Source organism: Aulonocara sp. 'chitande type north' Nkhata Bay, linkage group LG4 (genome assembly GCF_057382095.1).
Source record: "Aulonocara sp. 'chitande type north' Nkhata Bay isolate Kocher_YH1m ecotype deep benthic linkage group LG4, A_spYH_male_GT1.1, whole genome shotgun sequence".
Lineage (NCBI taxonomy): Eukaryota > Metazoa > Chordata > Actinopteri > Cichliformes > Cichlidae > Aulonocara > Aulonocara sp. 'chitande type north' Nkhata Bay.
In genome coordinates this window covers 37,510,191-37,522,602 of record NC_141347.1, presented here as the reverse complement: position 1 = coordinate 37,522,602, position 12,412 = coordinate 37,510,191, and the positions used below count along the sequence as shown (strand labels likewise).

The 12,412-nt window shown below is 48.1% G+C and overlaps 1 protein-coding gene across 4 annotated transcripts in view; it reads right to left on the bottom strand.

Annotated features, from left to right (window-relative positions):
* The window catches only part of wipf2b (WAS/WASL interacting protein family, member 2b), an 11,442-nt gene extending 525 nt beyond the window's left edge, over positions 1-10,917 (bottom strand). Inside the window, exons 1-9 of one of the 4 annotated variants that reach the window (XR_015128898.1) lie at positions 10,759-10,917; positions 9,748-9,844; positions 9,337-9,655; positions 5,526-5,651; positions 4,655-5,302; positions 2,753-2,968; positions 2,441-2,542; positions 1,168-2,225; positions 1-1,053 (exon numbers count right to left, since the gene is read on the bottom strand). The exon at positions 1-1,053 is cut by the window's left edge and continues 525 nt beyond it. Coding sequence is in view for 3 of the 4 variants with exons in the window: in XM_086290367.1 (XP_086146493.1) it covers positions 2,185-2,225; positions 2,441-2,542; positions 2,753-2,968; positions 4,655-5,302; positions 5,526-5,651; positions 9,337-9,655; positions 9,748-9,813 (1,518 nt within the window). In the remaining variant the exon portion in view is untranslated. Of the gene's footprint in view, positions 2,226-2,440; positions 2,543-2,752; positions 2,969-4,654; positions 5,303-5,525; positions 5,652-9,336; positions 9,656-9,747; positions 9,845-10,758 lie in introns of all 4 variants that reach the window. The other 3 variants (XM_086290367.1, XM_086290368.1, XM_086290369.1) reach the window with 3 other exon arrangements.
* Positions 10,918-12,412: the final 1,495 nt, after the last annotated feature.

The window sequence follows — 12,412 nt, the reverse complement described above, 5'->3', positions numbered from 1 at the left end:
ACAGTCACAAGAAACTGGAAACATGAGTGTGACACGGACACGTTAGAGAAAACGAGGTAAATGAAAACATCCTGATTTTACACATTAGTTTCTCTTTTTCAGCTTTATCAAAGAAATGTAATCGGACTTCATTTCCAGAAATCTCCTCATTTTCTCTAAATGTCATTATTTTAATCAACTCGAGCATTAAATCAAAATTATTTTCAGAGCTTTTTTGAATTAAATGTTTTATCCCATCAAACATTAAAGCATTTCTACTGACAAATTATTCCAACAACTTTCATTAGTATCATTTTTACTTGTGTGAATCTTCATCGCGACTTCTCGACTTCGTCGCTCTCAGATTATTTTACATCGTCAGCTTCCTGATTTGAACCTCAAACAAAACTCAAGATTCAGCTCCTGAAATCAGAGCGAGTGTCGACCTGCTGCTCACACCTGCGCACTCTGCATCATGGGTAATTATTTAACACTGCATGTTAAAAAAAGAAATGTGCTCTCTCACGCACACACAGCTCAGATAAAGACAACATGCACCAGGTTTAGTCTGTAGTTAGAGGGAAGAAAAAAGGAAGGAAGTCCTCGCTGCAGGTGGGAGACTTCCAGTCTGTCTGTGATGGTTTGTTCCATCACCCCCCCACACAGTCCACAACATGGTATAAGCTGCTGATGACCTGCAGCAGGAGTCAGCTGATCCCAGATGAGTTACTCCCACTTGGCACTTAAAGACCCGCCTGCTCACGGACCAGCTCCAGTCTCAGTAAGAGGTCAATGACATCACCACGGCAGGTGATGATGACGAAGCAGTTACGCTGCCATCGTGTCTCCTCACACAGGAAGTGAGTTCCGTTCAGGTCCCGATCCAGCTTCCTACAGGAAACATGAGTTGAAGCCTCGTTAAAGGAGCGACTCAACGTTTCGTCATGGTCTCAGGGACACGACGAGTCTCCTGTCAATCAGCTCCTTGTAGAAGGTTTCCTAAAACGCCGAGCGGCTCCTTTCAGCTCATTCACTGAGTGACTTTGTTCTTGTGTCCTGCGTCCGTGCAGACGTCTGTGAAAACAAAAAGTGCCGGTGCAAAACTAAAAACATGAAAACGGTGCAGAGAGGAGGCTCAGCGCCTCCCAAGCTTCACATTTATCTCGGAGGACTCGTGCACGGACATACTGGCCCTTTAAATCAGGCTCCTCAGTGCTTCCTCCCGCCATCTCTCTGAGACTCGTCAGTCTGTCAGACCTCTCTCAGCCAATCAGCTGTGAGCATAGATGAGGCAGCGATGGAGAAGGCGAGGATGACGAAGCCGGAACGCCGCAGACTTCAGACAGGATGATGGATGTAAGGTGTGTGTGTCTGTGTGTGTCTGTGTGTGTCTGCGTCTCTGCATGTGTGTGTCTGCGTGTTTGTCCGTCCGCGTGTGTCCGTGTGTCTCTGCGTGTGTGTGTGTGTCTCTGTGTGTGTGTGTGTGTCTCTGCGTGTGTGTGTGTGTGTCTCTGTGTGTGTCTGCGTGTTTGTCCGTCCGCGTGTGTGTGTGTCTCTCTGTGTGTGTGTGTGTGTGTGTGTGTCTCTCTGTGTGTGTGTGTGTGTGTGTGTGTCTCTGTGTGTGTCTGCGTGTTTGTCCGTCCGCGTGTGTGTGTGTGTGTGTGTCTCTCTCTGTGTGTGTGTGTGTGTCTCTCTGTGTGTGTGTGTGTGTGTGTCTCTGTGTGTGTCTGCGTGTTTGTCCGTCCGCGTGTGTGTGTGTGTGTGTGTCTCTCTCTGTGTGTGTGTGTGTGTCTCTGTGTTTGTCCGTCCGCGTGTGTGTGTGTGTGTGTGTGTCTCTGTGTGTGTGTGTGTGTGTGTGTCTCTGTGTGTGTGTGTGTGTGTGTGTCTCTGTGTGTGTGTGTGTCTGTCTCTGTGTGTGTGTGTGTGTGTGTGTGTGTGTGTGTGTGTGTGTGTGTGTGTGTGTGTCTCTGTGTGTGTGTGTGTGTCTCTCTGTGTGTGTGTGTGTGTCTCTCTCTGTGTGTGTGTGTGTGTGTGTGTGTGTGTGTCTCTCTCTGTGTGTGTCTCTCTGTGTGTGTGTGTGTGTGTGTCTCTCTGTGTGTGTGTGTGTGTGTGTGTCTCTCTGTGTGTGTGTGTGTGTGTGTGTGTGTGTGTCTCTCTCTGTGTGTGTGTGTGTGTGTGTGGGGTCCAGGGTGTGATCTTCCTGGTTCACCTCCCGACCGGAGGAAGGGGAGGAGCTCCTCGCATCACTGAAACAAACAAAAATGTTTGTTAAACTTCTGAGCTCCCCCTGTGTCTGCTCGGATTCTGTTTGTAATAATAATAAATAAATAATAAAACGTGACGGATCCACTGAACCTCTTTCTGTTTCAGCAGAACTTGTCGTTCTAACGTCACTTTCTGTTCTGTGTTATTTTCGTGAATAAACGGACGAATGAAAACAAAGACGTGCACGAGGTCGTACCTCTGTTGGCCTTGCTCGGGTAGATCTTGGTGAAGTGTCTGTACTCGTCCGGAGGAGGGAAGTCGTCCAGAGGATGGAACGAGTACTTGGACTCAAAATCATCTGCAGGAGGACGACACAGAGTCAGGACACGGAAACAGCTCAGAGTGATACAAACAGCTGCGTGTGCGTTTACACGGCTTTACAAATAAAAGGAGAAGAGGGGAGAGACAGGAGGAGGACACAGCAGCGGGGAGACGAATTCAGCTCTAATCAGATCATCAGAGGAAATCAGCAGCAGCTTCATCGACCGCCTGCTGGAGACGGACTCACCCGCAAACGAGCGAGGGACGGAGGAGGAGTGCCCGTTTCGGAGAGGAGGGGGAGGCGGGGGAGGAGCGGCTGGGGTGCGGGTGGGCGGGGGAGGAGGTTTTCCTCGGGTCGGGGGATCGGAAGAGAGGGAGGGGCTACCATGTGTCCTGTAAGGAGGGGGAGGCGGGGCTTCTCTGCCACCAGCCCTCAAGGACGTCTGGACCGGAACCGGAGGAGCTGAGGAGAGATCGACACAGGTGATCGACACAGGTGACTGTACTTCTGAAAATTGTCTAACAATCAAAAATAATTTGTTAAATTTTTATGAAGTTACAACAATTTCATAATAATTTTTAAAAGAAAAAACGAAACCAAAGGTAAAAAATCTGAATATTTTCAGAACAAGTACGATTAAATAAATTCCATCACATGACGTCCAGAGTTGAACATGATTTGAACTCCCCTGAGGGTGAAAACCTCAGAATCTCTTCTTTTATTCCAGTATTTCCACCTTAAACCCGTCTCTGCATCTAATTTAAACCCTGAGTGTCCACAGCTCGTGTGCTCAGATCACAGCAGCTGGTCTACCTGCTCCATGACTGAAGAGCAGACACACCCACTTCATCACACACTCACTGTTGTAATTACACGTCAGCGAGGAGCTCACAGCCAGAGCGAGCAAGCACACTTTTACTAAGTAAAGCAGCTGAACGGTGTAGTACATGACTTAATAATCGATCAACAAATTGATTTACTCTGCCTTACAGAAACCTGGTTGCAGCAGGATGATTATGTTAGTTTAAATGAATCAACACCCCCGAGTCATTCTAACTACCAGAAACCTCGAAGCACAGGCCGAGGGGGAGGTGTGGCAGCAATTTTTTACACCAGCCTATTAATCAACCAAAGACCCAGACAGACTTTTAATTCATTTGAAAGCCTGATGCTTAGCCTCGTCCACCCCAGCTGTGAAACTCAGAAACCAGTCTTACTTGTTATCATCTATCGTCCACCCGGGCCTTACACAGAGTTTCTGTCTGATTTCTCAGACTTTATATCTAATTTAGTTCTGAGCTCAGATAAAATAATTATTGTGGGTGATTTTAACATCCATGTAGATGCTGAAAATGACAGCCTCAACATGGCATTTAATCTGTTATTAGACTCAATTGGTTTCTCTCAAAATGTAAAAGAACCCACCCACCACTTTAATCACACTCTAGATCTTGTTTTAACATATGGCATAGAAACGGAACATTTAACAGTGTTTCCTGAAAACCCTCTCCTGTCTGATCATTTCCTGATAACATTTACATTTACAATAATTGATTACACAGCGGTGGAGAGTAGACTTTATCAAAGTAGATGTCTTTCTGAAAGCGCTGTAACTAAGTTTAAGAATATAATCTACCCACTGTTATCATCTTCAATGCCCTGTACCAACACAGAGCAGCTATCTGAACGCTGCTCCAACAGAGGTCGATTATCTTGTTAATAATTTTACCTCCTCACTACGTACGACTCTGGATACTGTAGCTCCAGTGAAAACTAAGGTCTCAGATCAGAAGTACCTGACTCTGTGGTATAATTCTCAAACACGTAGCCTAAAGCAGATGACTCGTAATCTGGAGAGGAAATGGCGTGTCACAAATTTAGAGGATCATCATTTAGCCTGGAGAAATAAAAAAATAAAACTAGACCTGTCTTAGCTAATTATAGGCCAGATAACACCAATGAGTTAAACTGCAGGAATGTCTACAGAACGCAAAACATTATTATTTTAAATAATTTTTTTTATTAAAATGTGTTATATTTGTTAAAGCGTTCATGAAAATAAAATGAACATTTGCTCTTAAATTTCCCATAATGCACCCGGAGCACTATATCTTACTGCCTGTGTAACTTAAGGACATCACCTCTCACCTGCTCCTCTACCTGGTGGCTCTCTAACAGGGGGCGGTGGCCTGTTGGCACCCTGCTGGGAGGGTGTAGGTGACGCTGGAGGAGGTGGAGGGGCAGGGCCTCTGGAAGGGGTGTGGCCCCCTGGTGAGGGGGCGGGCCTCTTGTTGCTGAGTGAGTTGTGGCGCTGTGGCAGCTCGGGTGCTGCCTCTCCACCTGGGCCGTTAGTGATGCGGTATGGTGGAGGGGGCGGGGCCAGAGAGGAAGAGGACACGGGGTTTCCTCCCGAGGTAGGAGGGCGCCTGCTGTTGCTAGGAGATGGTGGGGGTTTGGAGGGCAGTGGAGGGGTGTTGTTGGGGGTGGGGGGAAGGGGCTTCTCTCTGTTGTAAGCGGAGGTGGGAGGGGAGGGGGCGTTACCTCTGCGACATAAGGGAGGGGGTGGAGGAGGGGCAGAGGAAGAGTGTTTCATGCCGGTGGAGGGGGATGAGGCTGTAGAGGAGGGGGAAGAGGGAGAAGGGGATGAAGACAGGTTGGGGAGGGAAGGACGCGGCATGCGAGTTGTCTCCATGGGTGATGATGCCTGAGGGGAGGGGCTCTCTGCATCATCATGGCGATGGCTGGGAGGGCGGGGCGCAGCAGCCCGAGTGGAGGGAGAGCGACCGACGGCGCCATCTATGGAAAATATGGAAAGGTAACTTTACAAACATCTAAAACTTTATTAACACCCGTTTATTTTTATTTGTAAATTAAATAAAAATAAATAATAAAAATAAAAAATATCATTAAAATTTGACAAGATTTTTTATAAAAACAAACAAAAAAAATATGAAAACAAATAAAAACCAATCTGAAATTGAAAAAATACAAAGTGACAAAGTAGCAAATGACCTCTCACCTCCGACTGGCCTCAGTTTGGGAACTCCGCCTGTGAACAGGCCTCCGATTGGTGCAGCACAACCAGATGGACTGCCTGCTCCGCTTCCATTGGCTCCTGCAGCTGCTGCTCCACCTCCTTTCGGCTCTGAGAACCACAACCATCGGACAGATGAGTGAGGGCTCCGCCTCCTGAGGGTGGGACATCACTGCTTTACACCGACACCACAGCTACGACACTAACGTGACGATGGGATGGATTAGTGCGCGAGGTAGGATGCAGGTGAGGTCAGGAGACTGCCACAGGTGAGATGAGGTGAGATGAAGTGAGACTTTAAGTTTAAGTGTTTTACGCTCCCACGCAGCTCCGATGACATCATCGCCAGCACAACAAACAGTTGAAAACACATCGATTATAACCTATTACATCACAGTGACATCATCAGGGCTGCATCAGTCAGGAACAAACGGGAGACATTGTATCCGTCAGGTAGGGCGAAAGAGGAAGGAGTCACGTCACCACCATCAGACCAGACGTCATGATGACTGAAAACATGCTACAGGAAGTAGATGTAAAGTTGGTCTGAAGTGTGGCCACGCCCACCCGTGAGATAAAATGTCTTTATTTCACCTTTACCTGAAGGCTCATTCTGCTTCTAAAGTTAGCACCGCCCCTTTTCCATGCTCATGAAGCCAGTGGGTTAACGAGGCGATGTTAGAACAAATAAATTCACCTCCAATCCTGCAGTTCCTCTACCATCCAGTAGAGGCAGCAGTGAGTCAGAGTTTGCATTGTTAGGGGCGGGGCCTGAGTGTAAACCTCTCAGACACTGAAAGGAAAGCCTACTGACTTCAAAGCGAGGAAACAGGAAGTGGAAATGCTAACTCGAGTTGTAGCTGGTCTGAGCACACGGGTACAGGAAGCAGAGCAACCCTTCAGCAGTGAAAGCAGCAGGATGACCGAGCTGTGCAGCCCTCGGCAGGCTTCATGCTGTAGAGGAAGGTCAGAGGTGTCTGCCGCCCACTTGTCCCGCTGCAGGTTAACAAGGTGTGTCTGCGTACGAGCTAAAAGCTAACTGATCCCGCTGCACGCTCTCAGTTTCACTCCTGAAACATCCACCCGCTGTGGACACGTTCTGGGTTTCTACTTTACAGTCGAGACAAAATTTCTTTGCACACAGCTGTCGTTATAAAAATGTTCTGGAGAGGTTTCAGTCTGGTTTTAAAGCTCTGTCCAAGGGTTTTCCCTCATAGTGGTTCAGGACTTTCTCTGCGAGCTTTGGCTATTTCACGTCTTCTTCAGTTCCCCTTACTTGTGGTGTTCCTCAGGGTTCCATATTGGGCCCAATTTACTCTATTTATATGCTGCCTCTAGCTAACTTTCACATAACGAATATAACACTTGATTGATACGCTGATGACACTCAGACTGATGAGAAGCTGCTCTGCTCCAGTAAAAGCCTTCAGTGTCTGGATGGCCTCTAACTTCCTAAACGTTTCGTAGCAATCGCAGCACTTTAACTCTCGCCTGCAGTCTTCAGCCTTTTATTAAGTCGCACGTTAAAAATTTGGCAGTTATATTTGACAATAACTTCACCTTTAAAATACAGATTAGCTCAGTTGTACAAACTGAGGCTTTTATCCAAGGTGGGATCATTTTTATCTTTTGGACAGTTGTAACTTCTCATACGTTGCAGTTAGTCGGACCTGCCTTGTAAGACTGCAGTCGGTCCAGATTGCTGCAGCTCGTCTTCTGACACAAACTAAAAGACGTGAACATTTTCCCCGATGCTCGCCGTCTTCACTGGCTCCCTGTTCACATCAGAATTGATTTTAAAATTGTACTGTAGACTTAAAGCCCTGAACGGACAGGCTCCTGGGTGTTTAATCGGACCTCTTGCAGCCTTCTGCACCCTCTGGATCTCTTAGATCAAAGGATCTTTTGCTTTTAGCCGTACCCAGTTTGAGGCTGGTTCACGGAGGCGATCGAACGTTTGTGGTCGTGGTGCCTTAACTGTGGAATAATCTCCCCCCACACATCAGACAGGCTCCGACTGTCAATCTATGGTATTCACTGCCTTTTAATACACTTTGAGAGTTATTTGGTATTTCTGTTCAGCACTTTGGTCAACGTTGCTGTTGGAGTTAAATGTGCTACATAAATAACAACGACAATGATCCTGCTGATCGGTGTGTGATAGGGCGGCTTTCAGTCGCCCGACAGAGTCTACGCAGGAAACGGCGAGCACGGCTTTCAATGACACGTTATAGAGTTTTAGAAACATTCCTGTTCTGCAAACCAGCATCAGGCCAGGACATCAGCTCCACTGACAGGTGAGCGCTCAGCCGTGTCGCGTACGTGCGGTCGCGAGTGCGTCGATGGTTTGGGATGAAACTGTGGGTGGCGTGGACGGCAGACATTTACAGAGCAGGAACACACACAGCAAAGCAGAAAGCATCATCAGGTCATCAGCAGCTGTGCAGGAAGCTGCAGCATCTGTTTCAACAGCCGCTCCGTCACCTGCCCACCGAGCCCGCACGCCACCGCCGTGGTGCAACTTTAACCTGAAGTCTGAACTCGGCGGAGAAAGGAAGAGAAGTTAGAGCACAGACATGACGGAGGTTCAGGGTGAAGCCGACACAGACAGAACGGATCAGATGAGGAGAAACAGGAAAAGGTGGAACAGAAACAAACAGGAAGTCAGAGCCGGAGGGGACACGGCGTGTGTGTGTGGAGGTCAACTGTGAGCCCGATGACGGGCAGGAGTCACGGCCACTTTCAGAGCCGCCCGTCAAACAGACGACGAGCCGTCTACAGACGGAGGAGCAGCAGCAGAGCGATCGCTCCTCCAGTCTTTCAGCTCATGCAGTCTGTTTCAGCCTGCTTCTACAAACTGACCGAGCGCGCGTCAGAGGCTGCTGCCGGCCGTCTCTGCCTGTACAGCTGAAGCTGTTCACACCTCGCCGCCACCGAGGGTGCGCAGAAGAAGAGTCGAAGCTCTGACGCTCTCTCCAATCCCAACACTGATACCAGATTAATCACCTGCGTCCTCGCTGTGACGTCACACTGACGACGAGCGTGTTTGTGGACCAGTGTGTGACAGCTCCAGGAGGAACGGGGTTTCCTGCACAGGCTGGATCTTCAGGGGTGACCGCATATAAGCCCGAAGGACCCGGGTCACATTTAAACGCCGTCTGTGCGGCTGCTCCTGCTGGCCAGCAGCAGAAACACAAGCAGGTTCGATGAATTACCTGCGTGTTACCTGCCTGCGCTCACTTCCTCTTTCAACTCTGCTGAGCGTTTGTCCTGAAACATGTTTAAACTTTATTTTGGCAACTTTGGAAAACAGATCCCAGAACAGGAGTCTGTGGTGTTAATGCGCAGGGTCTGAACTAAAGCGCTAGCACTAACAAGTCACACACGCGTGGCCCACGCCATGTTTACACACATCACAGGCTGAAGCGTGAGCTCATGACCGGGGCCGTATCAGGACCCCGTGCCCCCCCACAGGTTTAGTTATTCATCAGGATGAGTGTGAGGCGTGCTCCGCTGTGCAGGCAAGTTTAGGTCAGCTCTGATCTGACTGCGTCTGCTGGTCACATGGTTATGAGCGATCAGCTGATTTTAGACGCAGGAATCTAAAGGAAGCGCTCCGTAGCTGAGCTTAGCACCCCCAGGACCCCGCCGGGGGGTAAACCTTCAGCTGATCTGCTGACCATCAGGTCAGCTGACCTCAGCGGGTCTGGCCCCGTCTGCCCCTCTCCCTCGGTGGACAGGAAACACGGCGGCTGTTTCAGGCTGCGCTCGGCCTCCTGCACGCTGACTCCAGTACCAGAGAAGATGGCGTTCTTACTCTCCAGCGACAGCGTGGGGCTCTTATCTCCGACTGTCTTCTTCTGCTCCTCAGACGGCGCCCCCTGCTGTTTGGGCAGGCTCTGCTGCTGGTGTAGGTACTGGTATAAGCGAATGTATGGGTGCTCAGTGGGGGTTGTTTGGCTCTTTGGTGTCTGAGTCTTACTGTCGAGCAGCGGGGCGCTGCGGTCGTTTACCACCGCCACCTTCTTCAGCTTGGCGCCTTTGCAGATGTCCGACAGCAGCGCGCCACGACCTTTGGCCTCCTCCTTGCTCAGCTTCGGGGGGCTGGTATTAGCCTTTTGAGAGATGGAGGTGGAGTTAAATAACCAGACTGTGACATGCTGCAAGTCTTCTCAGGCTCACAGGTTATGAATGAGAGAAAGCTCACCTGGCTGAAGGTGGGGGGAGGCGGGGGTCCCCCAGGTGGAGGAGGAGGTGGAGGAGGGATGGGCATCCTGCAGCTGATACAACACACACCTGATCACCTGAAACACAGACACACAATCCGATCAATACCTTCCTGACAATGCTGTTCTTCTTTGTCTGCTCGTTCACACTACAAATAAAATGCGACAGCAAAGGCGCTCTAGTGTGAACGCTCAAAGCAGCATGCGCACAAGAAGACGTCACGCACAACGCGCTCCGTTTAGACCAAACAAACAGTGTTTGACTGTTTCTGACTTTACGTTTCCCAGTTTTGCTTTAAGTTATAAAGTTATCTTGTTATTTACATTTGTCCTAATAATGATCCTTATTGCTGTTTTAGAGGAGCGCTGCTTCTAGCTGCAGATTTCTGTCAGTCTGCAGATTATACAGAACAAATAAAATGTTCACGTTTCTCCAACATTGTCTTCCCAACAGTTTCACTGGATGGATTCAGCACCACATACGAAAGTGACCCAGATCGGATTTGAAAATATCGGATTTGCGCCGTTCACACTGTCAGACCATGATCGGATAGATGGTCGCATAGGGTCAGAAACGTCAGATTTGATGCGCTTTGATGAGCGGCTGCTCCTGTGATGGAGGCCTGAACCCTGAGGCTTCAACCTGGATTCACCTGGTGGCTTAAACCAGTTTTCTGTTGGTCAAACCTGAACTATTGAACAGCTTCTCTGCCTCCACTGGACCCCACCAGCCCGGGTCCGGGGGCGGGGGGGTTGGCTCCGGACTAACCGGCCCGGGTCTCTCTAGGATGCTGGGCTAACGATTCATCCTCCTCACCGCGCTCCCCTCCAGCTGTGTGCACAGTGACCAACATCTATCCGTGCAATCCTCCCCCCGCAGAGGCTGATCAGTATGCGGAGTTAGCTCTATCGCGAGCCCAATCTGCTAGCTCAGCGCTAGCATGCGCGTTAGCTTTGAGCACATTCGGACAGGTGAGGTGAATAAACGGTACCTGTGAGCGTCACCGCGTCTCTGTGGCCTAGCTCATGCTTCTCTCGGTTCGCTGGCTGCTTTCTCACTCTCGGAGTCTCCGCCGTGAGGACCGTAACTCCGCCGTTAGCCTCAGCTCTGCAGAGATTTCTTTATTTTTCTCTACAAGAACACGTGACCTGCTGCTGCACCTGCGCATGCTCACTAAAATAACGGCATTCTGCCATTCTTATTACACAATTACAAGTTTAAACCCATTTCCCTTTAATAAAGACAAATGAGCGCATTTATAAGATTATTGTTATTTTATTTTGTAGTGAAGGAGGACATGCAGAGGGTTAGAGGAGAAGGAGAAGCAGAGATTCGTTTTGATCTCTTTTAACATGAAGTTCCCGAAATCAAATGTTGTCTTGATCACGAGCGTTCAATCAGAATATTATGAGTTTATAATATCAAATAAAATGTATATCAAGTAAATTTTTAAAGAATCTCAAAAACAGCAATCATTTTCTCTATTCATAAAACACATTTAAACGTCTTTTTAAAATTCTTTCGGGTAAAGACTCTTGACCCTTTGTAAAAATGTAAAAGTTTAAATGTAATACACCAGTTTGTACACTCTGTTCTCACTCGACTCCATGTTTTACCTGAATGACCTGACGTGGCTCCTCCCCCTCTGCGTCAGGATTAGTTAAACCTGAAAAAATACGTTTTTATTGTTTAGTATTTTGTTTCTTTCGAAGGCAAAAAAAAGAAGATGTTTACTTTATAATAAACTTGTTAGTTATCGTAGCTAAATTTTATTTTCACAAATGCAAATACAGTAACAAAAAGCCTAATTTTAAACATTACTATAATGATGTTTTATGTTACATAAAATTGATTCGTGGATCACTTAACAAAAAGGCTGTGAAAACTATTACTATTTGTAGTAATTACAAATTATTTGAATGTATGTAATTCTTTGTATTACACCCCCTGGCATATGTTCATTTTGTTCTTGTTGTATAGTCAAAGGAGCTTGCAGAGAAAAGCGTCTGGACTTCTTTAAGTTGCTTGAAGACGTTTCACCTCTCATCCGAGAAGCTTCTTCAGTTCTAAGGTCAAATGGTGGAGAGTCCCAGATATAAACCTAGTGGGAGTTTCCCCCCACAGAGGGACAAAAGGACCCCTGATGATCCTCTAATCGCCTGAGCCAAGGTGGGAAACTGGGTGTGGGTCCCAATCAGCCAGAGTTTCGGGTGTGTTCATTGTGAAACCTGGCCCCACCTTATCATGCGAATTCCTGAGGTCAGATGGCCCAGGATGTGAGTGGGTGTTAAGGCGTCTGGGAAGGATCTCAAAACTGGATTATAGATGGCAGAGAGTTGGTGTCGTAAGCCCCGCCTCTGTTCAAAGATGGTCACTCACAGTGGACGTAGATGCTTCTTTCACTCCTCTTTCAAACCATCTGTCCTCTCTGTCCAAAATGTGAACATTGGCATCCTCGAAAGAGTGACCTTTGACCTTTAGATGCAGATGGACTGCTGAGTCTTGTCCTGTGGAGGTGGCTCTTCTGTGTTGTGCCATGCACTTGTGAAGTGGCTGTTTGGTCTCTCCAATGTAGAGGTCTGGGCATTCCTCGCTGCACTGTACAGCATACACCACATTGTTAAGTTTGTGTTTTGGCGTTTTGT